This window comes from Ursus maritimus, unplaced genomic scaffold (assembly GCF_017311325.1).
Source record: "Ursus maritimus isolate PB19 unplaced genomic scaffold, ASM1731132v1 scaffold_24, whole genome shotgun sequence".
NCBI lineage: Eukaryota > Metazoa > Chordata > Mammalia > Carnivora > Ursidae > Ursus > Ursus maritimus.
Genome location: NW_024424897.1, coordinates 25,790,948 through 25,807,773, shown reverse-complemented (window position 1 = coordinate 25,807,773; position 16,826 = coordinate 25,790,948). Strand labels below are relative to the sequence as shown.

Here is a 16,826-nt window from a genome sequence, read left to right as displayed (position 1 = left end):
CCGCCCGCCCGCCACCATGGAGCTGGAGGACGGTGTGGTGTACCAGGAGGAGCCCGGCGGCTCCGGGGCCGTGATGTCGGAGCGGGTGTCCGGCCTGGCCGGCTCCATCTACCGCGAGTTCGAGCGGCTCATCGGGCGCTACGACGAGGAGGTGGTCAAGGAGCTGATGCCACTGGTGGTGGCGGTGCTGGAGAACCTGGACTCGGTGTTCGCGCAGGACCAGGAGCACCAGGTGGAGCTGGAGCTGCTGCGGGACGACAACGAGCAGCTTATCACCCAGTACGAGCGGGAGAAGGCGCTGCGCAAGCACGCCGAGGAGGTGAGGGCCGGCAGGCGGGGAGGGCGGGGGCCGGGCCCGAGGGCAGGCCGGGAGCCGGGGGTCGCAGCCCGGCCCGGGAGGGGCGCGCCGGGCCTCCCGGGGGCGGGCCTGAGGCCGAAGCCCCCCGGACCGACCCGGCGGCCGCGACGTCCCCGGGACCCCCGACCGGCGTCGGAAGCCGAGGCAGGCTAGTGAGTGTCCAGGAGAAGGGAGGGAGATGAGGAGGCAAGGCCCGGGGAGAAAGCCGCAGCTTGGCCTGAGGGCACCTGAGGTTGGCTGAGGGCGGAGGTATTAGGGTGGCCGGTAGCCTGTGGTAGTTTAGGGAAGTTTCCGACCACCGTAGGATAGTCAGATGGCGGTTCAAACTTTTACCGTGGTGTGTGTGTGGGGGGGGCATTTAAACACTTCTGTCCTGGATATGTAACTTCCGCTGGTTCCAGTACCTTTCCAGGGGGTTGCTGCTTTGGGAAGTTAGAGATCTCCCTCTTTCGGTCAGTTTCTTTTTGACGTCTTAACCCTGTTGAGAAAGAGGTTTTATTTTATGTTTTTTTGTGTCTCGGTCGACACTTTGTCAACACTTAGGTGTTGTATAGCAACACTATAAATAGAGCGTACCACTTTATTTTATTGATATCTCACACCAAAGCGTTCCTCAGTGTCAGGTGGTCACCTTGGACAGTTCCCTTTAAAAACCCTCTGTTTATTTATAAAGAGGACTGGGGGCGGGGCGAGTTGAGGAGGTGTAGGTGACTGTTGGCAACCTTTTTGGGACTGCGGTTTACAGGTGCCCTTAACCCTGGCTTTTCGGCAGTGACCTCCGTGCCCTCATCTCGGGTCTGTGAACCTTTTGGAGCTCTGGAGTGCAAGTGATAGGCCTTGGACTTGTTGAGACAGTCAAGGATTTAAGCTTTCAGGCTGTGTTGGCATTATTTTTGTGGAACTTACTTAATGCAGGTGAAGTGTTCATCTTTGTTTTCTGAGCATCTAGCACACCTACCTAAGTACATGGTGATTGAAGGAAGCTAAATACCAAATTATTGAACCAACGACATATTCTTTTTGAAAAATGCTTGAAAAAAGGTATTAGGATGTGAGATTTGTTTAGTAGCTCATTTCCTAACCCTAAATAGTACCCCCATTTAAACTTTTGTTTTGCCACATACACCTTTGTACCAGGTCACATAGTTCTTTTTCTCTTTTTTAAGCTTGACTATAGTGATGATTTTTAGTTCTGATTTTGTGATCCATTTGTCTCAAAGGAATGCCATTGCATTTGCCAAAGAAAATCGACTTTATTTCAAGAGTATTTCCAAGTATATAGGGAGGGAGGCATTGAAAAAAAAAATCTAAAGATGGGATCGCAATTTCCAATAGTTTATTAGCACTGTTTCTAGAACAGAGGTCATGTACCTCTTCTGAGTTGGTATGCTGTGTCTTCATCCTTATATAGGCCCTTATCAGTATGTCGATGTACTAGGAAGAGACATATATACACAGGTTAGGAGCAGGCCCAGCATGACTTATAAACGTGGGTGAAAGAAATGGTCCTTCTAGCTTTAAACTCCTGTAGGGCCATGTGAACATGGCAAAAGGCCAGGGTCACACGTGCCAAGAAAAATATCTGCTACAGGTTGCAGAGTCAGAAAATAAAACTGACTAACAGCTAGGCACCAGATTGTATATTAATTTCTTAAGTAAATGACTTTATAAATGACTTTTTCTGTTATTTAAACTTTTTCAGATATGTCTGTGAATTCTGTATAATGAAATCTTTGGGCAAAGAGCCATGACCTGAGAATAGAGAACATTGATGAAATGCTAGATGAGCCAGTTCCCAGACCACAAACAGAAAACCACCTTGTTATCACTTTTCATGTAAGATGATAAATCAAGTTTTACCCAGTCTCCAGAAATTGAGTCTTTCTTAGGCCAATATGCACGAGTGAATTCTGTGTTTAATTTTCTGGGAGTGCTCCAGTTGTGGCCTTTAATATGGAGCCTAAGAGTCTGCTATTATAGCAAAAGTGCCTCAGGGTATTTATGGCAAAAGTACTTGAAAGCCTGGAAATTGTCTATCACCAGAAAGTGTAAAGTAAATTCTGAGCACCTTTGTGGAAGTTTAGGAGGACATATAAATGGTGAGAATGTTTTAGAGGGTGTGAGGTGCTATAATCTCTTGCTTGCAGGAATTTTCAGCAAGAAATCGAAAATTTCATCTTTATTCTAATGATACTAACTTGGAATATTTTGCCTTTTTCTTTGCTTTTATTTGAATTTTTGTGTGTGTTAGTCTGCTATTTTTGCGAGTCTTTAAAAACAACCTAAAGGAAGGCCGATTTTATTATTTATTATTTTTTTTTAAGATTTTATTTATTTGACAGAGAGAGAGAGCACAAGTAGGTGGAGCTGCAGGCAGAGGGAGAAGCAGGCTCCCCACTGAGCAGGGAGCCTGATGCAGGACTTGATTCCACGACCCTGGGATCATGACCTGAGCCCAAAGGCAGGCACTTAATCAACTGAGCCACCCAGGGGTCCTGGAAGGCTGATTTGAGATAGATTATGATCAGTTTCGGGGCACCTGGGTGGGTCAGTTGGGTAAGTGTCTGCTTTTGGCTCTGGTCATAATCTCAGGGTCCCAGGGTATAGCCCCATCTCAAGCTCCCTGCTCAGTAGGGAGTCTGCTTCTCCCTCTCCCTCTCCCTCTGTGCTCTGCCTCTCTCAAAATAAAAAAAACTTTAACATAAAAAAAAGATTTTGATCAGTTTCAAATGCTAATCAAGAAATCTGTCACGCTATTGCTTGCTACTCTCCCCTTCGGGCTCCCTGCTCAAGCCATTTATCTTTCCATTCCTTACCTAAGTCTTGTGTGGTGCCTTTGCCCATGCTGTTCCCTTGGCCTAGAATGCTTTTCCCTCAGAACTTCACCCTGGTTAGCTCCTCACTTTCGGCTAAGCTTAAATTTCACTTCTTCAGCTAGATTTTGCCTGTCTACTCTATCCGGACTAAGCCCTATGAATCTATGAATAATCTGTAAATCGGTGTTTTTTTTCCACCCAAGATTTTATTTAAATTCAAATTAGTTAACACGTAGCATAGTATTAGTTTAAGGAGAGTGGTTTTTTTTTTCCCTAAGATTTTATTTTTAGGTAATCACTACCCCAATGTGGGGCTCAAACTCACAACCCTGAGATCAAGAGTCACATGTTCTACTGACTGAGCAGGCCAGGCACCGCTCAATTAGTGATTTTTTTTTTTTCCCAATCAGTGATTTTTAAAAACAAGTCTGTCTGTACAGTGATCTGGAGAGAGATGTTATTCCTTTTTTTTTTTTTTTTTTTTAAGATTTTATTTATTTATTCAACAGAGAGAGACAGCCAGCAAGAGTGGGAACACAAGCAGGGGGAGTGGGAGAGGAAGAAGCAGACTCATAGCAGAGGAGCCTGATGTGGGGCTCGAACCCAGAACGCCGGGATCACGCCCTGAGCCAAAGGCAGAAGCTTAACCGCTGTGCCACCCAGGCGCCCCAAGAGATGTTATTCTTGGGAAGAATATGTTAGCATTTATGTTTTTGTTTGTGGAAGTTCTGATTCTCTTAAAATGAATTTGATTGTTTAAAAAAACAAACAAACACAAATTTCCTAAGTAGGCAAAGGAGTTTAAGAACCCTTTTCTTAGGAATTTAGTTCCAAGTGATTTTGTGAGCTTTGTTTCTTATCACCATTATTTTCAAAGTGAGAGTTATTTAGCATGATTGAGTGGAGGGAGATTGCACTTAAAAATGAAGATGTACCCTCTTCATCCTCCCTTTCCTCCCACCTTGCACTACAGAAGCAAATCTGAGGAGAATGAGCTGAAGAGAGAATATCTTTGCTGGGAAGAAGGTGTTGTGATTATGTGATTTTGTGACTGCTTTTCTGTGGCTTTTTGCTTAAAAAAATTGGGGTGATTAAATACTGAGGTGAGAGATACTACTGAGAATTTTCAAATTAACTTCTCCACAGTTAATCAGCACTTAAACCACTAACAAAATTTAAGTTTTATATGAAGGCTTCAGTCAAATTGTTTTCTTTGGAAGGATATGAACATGGAGTGATAAGATTTGTGGGCAGGAAAGCAGGCTTTGATAGTCGGTGTTCTTTTATTAATGTTATAGTTCTCATAAAAATAATAAAAATTTTTTTTAAAGATTTTATTCATTTGTCAGAGAGAGAGCACGCACAAGCAGGCGGAGGGAGAAGCAGGCTCCCCCATGAGCAAGGAGCCTGATGCAGGAACCCAGGACCCTGGGATCATGATCTGAGCCAAAGACAGACACTTAACTGGCTGAGCCACCCAGGCGTCCCCATAAAAAATATTTGAATCAAAACTGTTGAGGACATTAATTTTAATTTGTTTGCAAGATAATTTACAATGACAGTTAAGTTCATCTCTTCAGTAAACATTTAAAAAGGAAAATTTCATGTCTTTTCACTGAGTTTTATGACTTTTTATCAAGTAAGAGGAGTGAAGAGTAATTTTGCATACCTAAAACTTAAATTTGTTGATGGTGGCTCTTGAAGACTTAGCGAGTTGAAACACTGAAATTCCAAGTCTGCCTCAACATTAAGTTTATTTTTTGTCTTTAGCACAGCTCTTATTTAAAAGAGTGTTAGGATGGTTGTTAGGCTTCTATCCTTAATTCTGTCAACTCTAGTGTCTTTAGGAGTTTAACTTTGCTGTTTTATTTCAGTAGAGTAGAGCAGTAGGAGAGGGTGGTGACATGTCAGTACAGGAGAACAGGTTGTGGTCCATGGGGTAGTAACATTTGACATCTTACATGTTTGAATATAGGTGTTATTAGTTTTCGGACTCCTTTTAAAAGGGAAGTCCCTCTGTGGTACCTGTTCAGTGGTTTTTGAAACCAGTATCTTGTGGTATCTTTAGTGAGCTAAAGATTTTTGGTCCAAGAATTGACTCAGGTGCTGACTTAATTTCTCTATTGGTTCAATTAGAGTAAGGGTCAGCAGTTTTTTGGAATGTTATGTCACATCTTAATTCAAATCTGTTTTATCTTTATTTTTATTATTTTTTAAAGATTTATTTAAGTAATCTCTATACCCAAGGTGGGGCTCGAACTCAGGACCTTGAGATCAAGAGTCGCAGGCTCTTCTGACTGAATCAGCCCAGCACCCTGAAACCTGTTTTAGAATGCTCAAAAAACATTTAGTGTTTCATTGATCTATTACCTAAATTATTATGTACATTAAAAACATGCTTTTTATACACATAAAAATACGTATTTTCATATTTAAAAAATACCGTTGTTGGGGCACATGGCTGGCCCAGTTGTTAGAACATGTGACTCTTGGGGCTCCTGGGTGGCTCAGTTGTTAAGCGTCTGCCTTTGGCTCAGGGCCTGATCCCAGGGTTCTGGGATTGAGCCCTGCATCCGGCTCCCTGCTCCACTGAGATCCTGCTTCTTCCTCTCCCACTCCCCCTGCTTGTGTTCCCTCTCTCGCTGGCTGTCTCTCTCTCTCTGTCAAATAAATAAATAAAATCTTAAAAAAAAAAAAAGAAAGAAACATGTAACTCTTGATCTCAGAGTTGTGAGTTCAAGCCCCATGTCGGGCATAGAGTTTACTTAAAAAAAATTTTTTTTTTCTTGCTGAACCATTTGAATAAGCTTCCTACTGTCCCTCCTAGTCAGTCGCTACTTTGAGACTCTTTCTGAAATGAACAATCTGTTTGTTCTCTGGGGATGTGTGTGTCTGCGGTGGTAGTGGTGATGGGGTTGTTGCTTTTTGAAATGGCAATCAGTTAACCACTGATTAGCGCTTAAGACAGATCTTACCCTTCCTTTACTTTCAGAGAATTCTGAATGTTAAGTATGTAAGTGAGATGCCGTTATGTGTCTTTCCTACTGTGACATTCACATTTTTACTTGGTTAAGATCACCAAAGAGGGGGTGCCTGGCTGACTCAATCAAAAGAGCATGTGACTCTTGATCTGGGGGTTGTGAGTTCGCCCCATGTTGGATATAGAGATTACTAAAAAAACAAAACAAAAACTTTAAAATCACAAAAGAGAATATAAGAGAATATAAAAATGGTAAGGTACCTAGTTGGATCAGGTAGGCAACTCTAATCAGAGGATGGATTGGTAGAGTAAGAACTACTCACTGAATTACTGTAGTATGTGCCATAGCTCATTGATCCAAAAATTCTGTGCCGGAGTCTGGTTGCTGTTTCTTGGACTCCTTAGCTTACCTTTCACTACACACTGCATACTTAAATCATATGGAACCTTTGGTTCCCAGGACAGCTAGTATTAGAATCTAGCCAAATATGTGTTTTGTTTCTGTTGACTGAGTTATTTTAAAAATACTTTTTTTTGCTGTGCTCAGCACTCATAATGAATACAACTCTTACCTAAATAATTACTATTAGGTTGAGATAAAATACATCAACATAGACCCAGTTTAATAATATATGTAATGTGTATTCAAAAAACTGATATTTTAAAACATATGTGTGTTGGGCATCTGGGTGGCTCAGTCGATTAATCAGCAACTCTTGACTTCGGCTCAGGTTATGATCTCAGGGTCATGAGATTGAACACCAGGTAGGGCTCCATGCTCAGCATGGAGTCGGCTTGAGATTCTCTCTGTTCCTCTCCTCTGTCTCTTCCCTCACTCTCTCTCTCTCTAAAATAAATAACTAAAGAATCTTTTAAAAATATGTGTGTAATTCTGTACATTTTGAAATCTTAGCCAGCCATATTTATTTATTTTTTAGTAATCTCTACGCCCAGTGTGGGGCTGGAACTCAGGAACCCAAGATCAGGAGTCACTTGCTCTTCCCAATGAGCCAGTCAGGTGCTCCTTAGCCAGCGATATTTAGTTAGTAGTTTGAGGCAAGGAAGTTTTATTCACTTAGGAATTATCATGTCCAGTAGTTTGGCATTAATAAGTCCCTCCAAAATTTTTTGAATCGAACCATGGGAATTTACATATTAATCAATACAGTAAAGAAGTTTCCACGTTGAGGATATAGAGTTATGAGGAACTTTCAAAAATTGGGTTTTTAAAAAAGATTTTATTTATTTATTTATTTTTAAAATTTTTTAAAAATTTATTTGATAGAGACAGCGAGAGAGGGAACACAAGCAAGGGGAGTGTGAGAGGGAGAAGCAGGCTTCCTGCTGAGCAGGGAGCCCGATGCGGGGCTCGATCCCAGGACCCTGGGATCATGACCTGAGCCGAAGGCAGATGCTTAATGGCTGAGCCACCCAGGCGCCCCAAGATTTTGTTTATTTATTAGAGAGAGAGAGAAAGGGAGTGTGTAGTTGTGTGGAGGGAGGGGCATAGGTGGGATGAATAGGGAGAGAATCTCAGGTCAACTCCCCACTGAAGGTGGAACCAGTGAGACGTGGATCTCACGACCTTGAGATCATGTCCTGAGCTGAAACCAGGAGTTGGATACTTAATTGACTGAACCACTCAGGCGCCCCTCCTTTTTTAATCAGTAAACTTTTTCAGTCAGTTCCTCCCCCCCAGCTTTTTATTAGGAAAATGTTCAAACATATAGAAAAACTAAAAGTGCACTGATATCTGTATATGCATCATGTAGATTCAGTAGTTGTATTTACCTGTATATGTGTATGTGTGTATATATATGTACATACATGTACACATACACTCACCATTTATATACGAACACATTTTAAAATTGCTAAACCATGGCAAAGTAAATCGCAGATGTTATGACATTTCAACTTTTACTACTTAAAGTACTTATCTCTTAAAAAATGAGAGCATTCTGGGGTACAGGCTGGCTCAGTCAGTAGACTGTGTGACTCTTAATCTTGGGATCATGAGTTCAAGCCACGCAATGGTTGTAGAGCCTACTTTAAAAAAATGAAAATAATAAAATAATTTAATTTAATAAATGAGAGCATTCTATCACATAACCACAATATTATTTACATTGAGAACATTTTCTAATATTATCTAATATTCCATTTGAATTAATTTTTAAGAGCACAGTATATGTTAGTTATAAAGATAAGTAAGTTGTTAATATTTTTATACTGATCTAATGTCACTCATCTGGAAAGGAAGAAATAATTGCAGTTTAGATACTTTTCTGTAAGGAATTTAAATCTGAAATTATAAAACTGAATGAAAATTGGTTAAGATTTTTTATTTAAAATTGCAGCATAAAAATATGATGGATTGTTTTTCTCCTTTGAAGCTAAGGTAGAGAAATTGAGAAACTGACCCTTTTTAAGAGCTGGAAGGAAACTCCCATTATCTTCTGGTTCTACTGTATCCCATCTCCATAGGTAGATTGAAAGGTAGACGACACATGGATAAATAGAAAGAGTAAATATATATTGACCCAGGCACTGTTGTAGGCCCTGGGAATATAACCACAAACAAAACAGACAAGGAAGGTAGCCTGTGCTTTTTTTTTTGAGTTTATATTGTAATAGAAAATAAACAAGCCAGTTACTATAATCATAGATTGTGACAGATGCTATTTGGGGAATTATTTATTTATTTGAGAGAGAGAAAGAGAGAGCACACATGAATGAGAGCGTGCAAGGAGGAATGGAGAGGAAGAGGGAGAGGATTCCAAGCTGACTTTGCTGAGTGCAGAGCCTAGCGTGGGGCCTGAGATCACGACCTGAGCCAAAACCAAGAGTCAGATGCTTAACCAACTAAGCCACCCAGATGCCCTGCTATGCAGGAAATTAAAAAAGGTGATATGATAAAGAGGCAGGCACTTTAGATGAACAAACTGTTTATAAAAGGGTAAGCTGTCCATGCAGGAAATAATTCATCTCATAAGAGTACTTTCTTAGATCTGAAACTTTAAATGTATATAGTCAGAGTTTCTCCTAATCATTATTCCTGAAAATTTATAAAAGTAAGCAGCTCTCATAAGTTCATTTCTTTTTTTTTTTTAAAGATTTATTTATTTATTTATTTATTTATTTATTTATTCGACAGAGAGAGAGACAGCCAGCGAGGGGGGGAGCACAAGCAGGGGGAGCGGGAGAGGAAGAAGCAGGCTCACAGCGGAGGAGCCTGATGTGGGGTTGGATCCCATAACGCCGGGATCACGCCCTGAGCCGAAGGCAGACGCTTAACTGCTGTGCCACCCAGGCGCCCCTCATAAGTTCATTTCTGTTTTTGTTCTTTCTCATACTTCTTAGCAATGTTTGACTGTCTTGGTAACTCCTTCTTTAAGAAACTTTATATATATATTTATATATGTATGTATACATACATATATATACATATATATATGTATACATACATATATATATGAAATATATATTTTTAAAGCTTTTATTTAAAGTCCAGTTAGTTAACATACAGTGTTGTATTCGTTTCAGGTATACAACATAGGGATTCAACACTTCCATACAACACCTGGTGCTCATCACAAGTGCGCTCATTAGTCCCCCTCACCTATTTCACGCATGCCCCCACCCACCTCATTCTGGTAACCATCAGTTTGTTCTCTAGAGTTAAGAGTCTGAAGAAACATATTTTGGTTCTGTGACTTGGAACTCTCTTGATTTTCCCCTTTTTTCTTTTCTTTTCTTTTTTTAATTTATTAGAGAGAGAGAGCAAGTACACATGCACACAAGGGTGGAGGGGCAGAGGGTGAGGGAGAGAATCTCAAGCAGACTGCCTTCTGAGTGTGGAGCCCCACTCTGGGCTCAGTCCCAGGACCCTGAGATCACGACCTGAGCTGAACTCAAGAGTTGGCTGCTTTACTGACTGACGCATCCAGGTGCCCCTCTTCTCTTCTCTTCTCTTCTCTTCTCTTCTCTTCTCTTCTCTTCTCTTCTCTTCTCTTCTCTTCTCTTCTCTTCTCTTCTCTTCTCTTCTCTTCTCTTCTCTTCTCTTTCTTTTTTTCCTCTTGAGTAGAATCTGTGTCCGACCTGGGGCTCAAACTCATGAACCCAAGAATAAGAGCTGCATGCTCCACCGGCTGAACCAGCTGGGCACCCCAGTTTTTCCCTTTTTTGACCACTTTGGATTCCTCTTACGTTGTTAGCTTTGGCGTTCCTTGGAGTTCTTTCTGAGGTCCTCTCTAGTTCTCATTTGCACACTGCCTAACTGATATTATTCATTCCCATGGGATCAATAACCATTTGTTGGCCAGTCCAAAATGTGTATCTCATTCATTTCATAGATATTTATAGAGTGCTATGTGCCTGGTACCGTGTCCATTGGGGACACAGTAGTGAGCAAAACACGCAAGTTTCTTCTCTCATGAAACTGACAGCCTGTTAAGAACTTTAAGGCTGGATCTCTCTCTGGAGTTTCAGGTCCACATTACTGTTGTTTCCTTGGACATGACTATCTCCTGACATATCCAAACCTGAACTTCTCTTCCAAGGTTGCTGCTCGTCTGTTCCCTGTCTTTGTAAGGGACACTGCTGTCTGTCTTGCCAGATAGCTCATCACCATCCTTAACTCTTCTTTCTTCTTCCTCTTCTTCTTTCTTCTTTCTTCTTCTTCTTTCTTCTTCATGATTTTATTCATTTATTTGTGTGTGAGAGAGATTGAGCACAAGCCAGGTGAGGGGCAGAGGGAGAAACAGACTCCCTGATGAGCAAGGAGCCCTATATAGGGCTCAGTCCTGGGACTCCGGGATCGTAACCTGAGCCAAAGGCTGATGCTTAACTGACTGAGCCACCCCGGTGCCCCAGCTTTTCTCTTTTCTTCATCCTTATTACTAACTTCAATTGTTTCCGACTTTTAAATATTTTTTTTTATTCTCGAAATGTCTTAAGTTCGTAAGTTACAAGGCGTTGTGATCTGGCTGCTCCTTATCTTACCAGCCTCATCTTTTCCTTTTTGAGCCATCATACTGAACACTTGGAGTTTGTTTTGCAAATAGTATTCTTTCTCTCCACGCCTTCTTAAAAGCTGCCTGTCTTTGCTTGGCACTCTGTTTCTCTTCTGTTGCCTGGCTAACGGTATTCATCTTTCAGGTTTCAATTCTGGAATGCCTTTTATGAACACCCAAGTATGGATCGTGCCCATCTTATATTGTCCCACAGCATACTGTTCCTTCCCCTCTCATAGCACTTCCATTGTTTTAGCAAACTAACATATGGCTTTAATTCCCCCACTAAACTACTAGGAAACAGTAGGTATTTAATAGATACTTGTTAGTTGGTTGGAGGGATGGATGAATATGCTAAAGGTCAAATTGCTAAGCCTAACTATTTAAAGTTCTCTTTTGTGCATTCAAGTTATTTGTCCTTACCATTGGTGCCAAGTTATGCTAAAACTTCCAAAAAATTCTTCAATAAGTCCTTTGACTTTTGTATAAGAAAAAAAAAAGACTTCTGAGGATAGTGACTGCAGATGGTTTACCTACATTATCCTATACATAGTAGTTACTCTAGAACTACTTAGGCATTTAAATTGAAATATTAAGATCATAGGCATTACTTCTGCATTTGCAAAGGTTGGGCTAGGTATCCTTTTTAATTTTTCAAAATTTATTTTTTATTTGTTTATATCTTTTTTGTTTTGTTTCTGGTTTTTGGGGGGGCTAGGTGATTTTTACAAATCATGTTGGCACCATGGTTCTCTGATTATTTTAAACTTAGTGTGGCTTTCTTTTTGCATTTTAATTAATTTTAGATTTGTTTGAGTTGCTGCTTGAGAAAAAGTTTGTCTGAATAAAATTTCCACACAAATGAGGGTTAAGTGCCCAGACTTAATTTGAATGTTTGTTTAGAATCTTTTGATGGACATTTCTTTTTTTTTCTTAAGATTTTATTTATTTATTTATTTATTTATTTATTTGAGAGAGAGAGAGAGAGAGAGAGACAATGAATTAGTACGGGGTGGGGCAGAGGGAGAGAGAGAAGCAGGCTCGCTGCCGAGCAGGGAGCCTGATGTGGGGTTGGATCCCAGGACCCCAGGATCATGACCTGAGCCCAAGGCAGTCGCTTAACCAACTGAGCTACCCAGGTGCCCTAACAACATTTATTTTTGAAGAAAATTTCATTCTGAAGAACAGAGAATATTTTATTTCTTGGGCATTGAAATATATACTGGTTAAAAGCCTCTGCTAGGCTACTATGATACAATAAAATTTCTAATTTCTATTATCAAATCCTCAATTTGAATTTTCTTTCAGTTACTTATTGCCCTAGCCTCATTTTTTGTTACTGCTACCTATTCAAAAACAAATACCTTTTAAAAAGTTAAACAGGTTGCACAGAAGTGTGAAATCAAATAAACAGGCTTTTGTAAAACCAGAAAGGTAACTTTTTAAAAAGGCTGTTGTTTGTCTATGGTTCTGCTATGAAAATAGTCTACTTGAACTTGTTTGATGTGGTTTGGGAAACGTTTGACAGAAATTACCCACTTATTTGTGGCTCTGTTCAGTTTTAACTCTTTAAAGAATACTTTTATGCTGGGTTAGGAATTCATCCCGTAATTTACTCAGTGTTGACTACATCTAAGCTAGCTGAGGGCCAGGAATTACACAACAATTCTGAAGAGCTATAATGAATGTCTCAAACTTTGTGTAACAGAGTTCATGATCTTGGCCTACTGAATAAACATTTAAAGGCAAAGCACTTATTCATAGTATCCTTTATTCTATTCTATTCTATTCTATTCTATTCTATTCTATTCTATTTAACTAACTAATTAAGTAACCTATCTATCTATCTGTCTATTTATTTATTTAGTTTTTAGAGAGTGCGTGCGCGTTAGGAGCAGGGGGAGAGGTAGAGAGAGTGTCCCAAGCGGCTGCATGCCCAGCATGGAGCCTGATGTGGAGCTCAATCCCAAGACCCGGGGATCATGACCTGAGCTGAAACCAAGAGTCGGATGCTGGGGCACCTGGGTGGCTCTGTTGGTTAAGTGTCTGGCTTTGGCTCAGGTCATGGTCTTAGGGTTCTGGTATTGAGCCCCACATTGGGCTCCCTGCTGGCAGGGACCCTGCTTCTACCTCTCCTCTCTGCTCCTGGTCTCTCTTGCTCTCTCTCTCTCTCTCTCTCTCAAATAAATAAAATCTTAAAAAAAAAAAAAAAAAAGAGTCAGATGCCTAACCAACTGAGCCACTCAGGTGCCCCCATAGTATCCTTATTTTAATTAATTAATTAATAAAAGATTTTATTTATTTGACAAAGAGAGCACAAACAGAGGGAGTGGCAGGCACAGGGAGAGGAAGAAGCAGGCTCCCCACTGAGCAGGGAGCCCCATGGGCTCGATCCCAGGACCCTGGGATCATGACCTGAGCTGAAGGCAGATGCTTTAACGACTGGGCCACCCAGGCGCCCCAATATCCATTTTTATTTTTTTGAAAGTGGTTTTTTTTTTTTTTTTAAGATTCTATTTATTTATTTGACAGAGAGAGCACAAACAGGGGGATTGGGAGAGGGAGAAGCAGGCTCCCCACTGAGCAGGGAGCCAAATGTGGGGCTTGATCCAAGCCAGGACCTTGAGATCATGACGTGAAGGTAAGCGCTTAACTGACTGAGCCACCCAGGTGCTCCTTTAGTATTTTATTTTATTTTTAGATTTTATTTATTTATTTGACAGAGAGAGAGAGAGAAAGAGTGAAGAGAGAGTACAAGCAGTGGTACCAGCAGCCCGCTGAGCAAGGAGCCCTGGGATCATTACCTGAGGAAGGCAGATGGTTAACGGACAGGGCCACCTAGGTGCCCCAAGTATCCTTATTTTAAATACAGTACTTTCTTAGCCCTCAACTAGTTATAAATAACAAATTAAGAGAGTATCTATTAGAGATAAGTACTTATATATAACAAATGGCAGGTATCTCTGAAGCAGGATACTGAAAATTATAAAAAGCAATACAGTGCAGTGGCTAAGGGCAAGGGCAATAGGGTCAGATTGCCTTAGTTCAAGTCCTGGCTCTTTTACTTCCTAGCTTTGAAATCATGGACAAGTTTCTTAATGCCAAACTGCAATTTCTTTTTTTTTTCTTTGAAGGTTTTATTTATTTATTTGACAGAGAGAGAGAGAGCATGCGAGCACAAATAGGGGGACGGGGAGAGGGAGAAGGAGGCTTCCCGCTGAACAGGGAGCCCGACATGGCCAACATAGGGCTCGATCCCAGGACCCTGGGTTCATGACCCAAGCTGAAGGCAGATGCCCAACTAACTGAGCCACCCAGGTGCCCCCAAACCTCAATTTCTTAATTGTGAATAAGGATGATAATAGTAACGACCTTAATAGGGTTGTTGTGAGGGTTATACAAGAAAAATGAGCTTTTCAAAGCCCTAGGCATTTGCCTAATAAGCACTAAATGTTACCTGTGTTTCTGATGTCTACCTATCTATCCATCTCATTTATTTATTTATGAAACAGATGTTAATTAAATACTTTGTGCCCAGACCAGGGGTACAAGAATGAATAGTCCAGGGTCTTACTCTTGGGGAGCTCATACTCTAGTGGGGGGAGGCTAATGTAAATTACTAGGGCAGCTTTATGTAAGCATTTTAAACAAGTACTGTATATACAAGATGCTATATAGGGATAAGTTCATAGAGACAGGGTGGCATTTGGGTTATATGTCTCAAATCTGAAGTATGAAGTGTTTGAAAGTGTGTGACATTCAGAAAGCTACAAAAACACATGACATTTATTTTTCCAATATATTTAAGTAGGAAATACTAATTTTCCATATGTCCTTTAAAATAACGTACTAGTACTTCCGCCACATAGGGGAGTGGCAAGAATTGATGTTTAATAGATAATCAGATGTCAGAAAGTAAGGGACAGTATTGTCAAATATGGGTTTTTATCTTGAAGGCATTACATACTCTAATAACCGTATGGCTTATAATTGTGATTCACAGTGATTCACAGTGATGCTTCTTACCAATATAAGGTTACATCTTATTAGATATGCTCTGTTTTAAGGAGGTAGGTATGTATGAAATTCTAGAAACATTTTTAATTAAGACAGATGTGATAAAAATGTTTTGGTGCTTCAGTTTTTCTTAAAAATATGGTTATGAAGACTACTTCATTTCTTAGTGATACTGTCAACTGATAGTATTAATATTGTTGACCTTGAACATTTTCTTTCCCTAACTGCATTTATTTTAATTAGATCAACTTGGTTTTTACTTCCTGTGAAAATTTCACTTTATATAGTTGTCAACATATCTTTTTTCCTTAAGATTTTTATTGTGGTAAAATATACATAACATAGGGGCGCCTGGGTGGCTCCCCTTGTATACTCCCTTGTAGGTCTCCTGATCCATGAACATGATGCTTTCCATTTATATTTATTTAGTATTTTTAGTTTCTTTCAACAATGTTTTGTTGTTGTCAGAGTAAAAGTTTTGCATTTCTTTTGTTAAATTTACTTCTAGGCATTTAGTTCTTTTTGATGCTTTTATAAGTGGAGTTGTTTCCTTAACTTCAAAAAAAAAGTTATTCTTTTTTATTTTTAAATTATTATTTTTTTTAAAGATTTTATTTATGTGAGAGAAAGAGAGAGCACAAGCAGGGGGGAGAGGCAGAGAGAGAGGCAGAAGCAGACTCCATGCTGAGCAGGGAGCCTGACTCAGGACTTGATCCCAGGACTCTGGGATCATGACCCAAGCCCCAGGCAGACGCGTAACCAACTGAGCTTCCCAGGCACCCGGAGTTACTCTTTTAAAAAATCATTTATTTGTTTGTTTGTTTGTTTGTTTATTTAAGAGAGAGCGCACATGCACACAAATGTGTGAGCAAGGGGAGGAGCAGAGGGAGAGGAAGTAGGAGAGAAGCAGACCCCCCTTGGAGCTATGGACCCTGATGTGGGGCTCAATCCCAGGGCCCCCAGGATGATAACCTGAGCCAAAATCAAGAGTTGGATGCTTAACTGAGCCAGCCAGGAGCCCCTAATTAATTATTCTTTAAACTCTACTCCAAATGTGAGGTTGAACTCATGACCCCGAGATCAAGAGTAGCATGCTCTGCTGACTGAGCAAGTCAGGTACCTCTTAATTTCATTTTCTTATCATTGCAAGTGTTTAGAAATACACTTGATTTTTGTATATTGATCCTGTATTCTGCTGAACTTATTTATTCTAATAGATTTTTTTTGTTAAAGATTTTATTTATTTATTTGACAGATGGAGACAGCCAGCAAGAGAGGGAACACAAGCAGGGGGAGTGGGAGAGGAAGAAGCAGGCTCATAGTGGAGGAGCCTGATGTGGGGCTCGATCCCATAACGCCGGAATCACGCCCTGAGCCGAAGGCAGACGCTTAACCGCTGTGCCACCCAGGCGCCCCACTAATAGATTTTTTTTGTGGGTTCATGAAAACTTTTTAATATACATTATCATGTCATCTGCAAGTAGAGGTAGTTTTACTTCTTTCTCTACAATCTGGATGCCTTTTACTTAATTTTCTTGCCTAATTACCCTAACTAGAACCTCCTGGTACAGTATGGAATAGAACTGGCAAGAGTAAATTTTTGTCTTGTTTCTGATCTTACGGGAAAAGCATTCAGTCTT

At 40.5% G+C, this 16,826-nt stretch overlaps 1 protein-coding gene across 4 annotated transcripts in view; it reads left to right on the top strand.

Moving 5' to 3' along the window:
* Positions 1–6: 6 nt before the first annotated feature.
* SPAG9 (sperm associated antigen 9) overlaps positions 7–16,826 on the top strand; it is a 135,411-nt gene continuing 118,591 nt past the window's right edge. For all 4 annotated transcript variants that reach the window (XM_040640845.1, XM_040640843.1, XM_040640844.1 and 1 more), the window contains exon 1: positions 7–319. In XM_040640845.1, the coding sequence (XP_040496779.1) occupies positions 17–319 (303 nt within the window). In that variant the 5' untranslated portion in view covers positions 7–16. The remainder of the gene's footprint in view (positions 320–16,826) is intronic.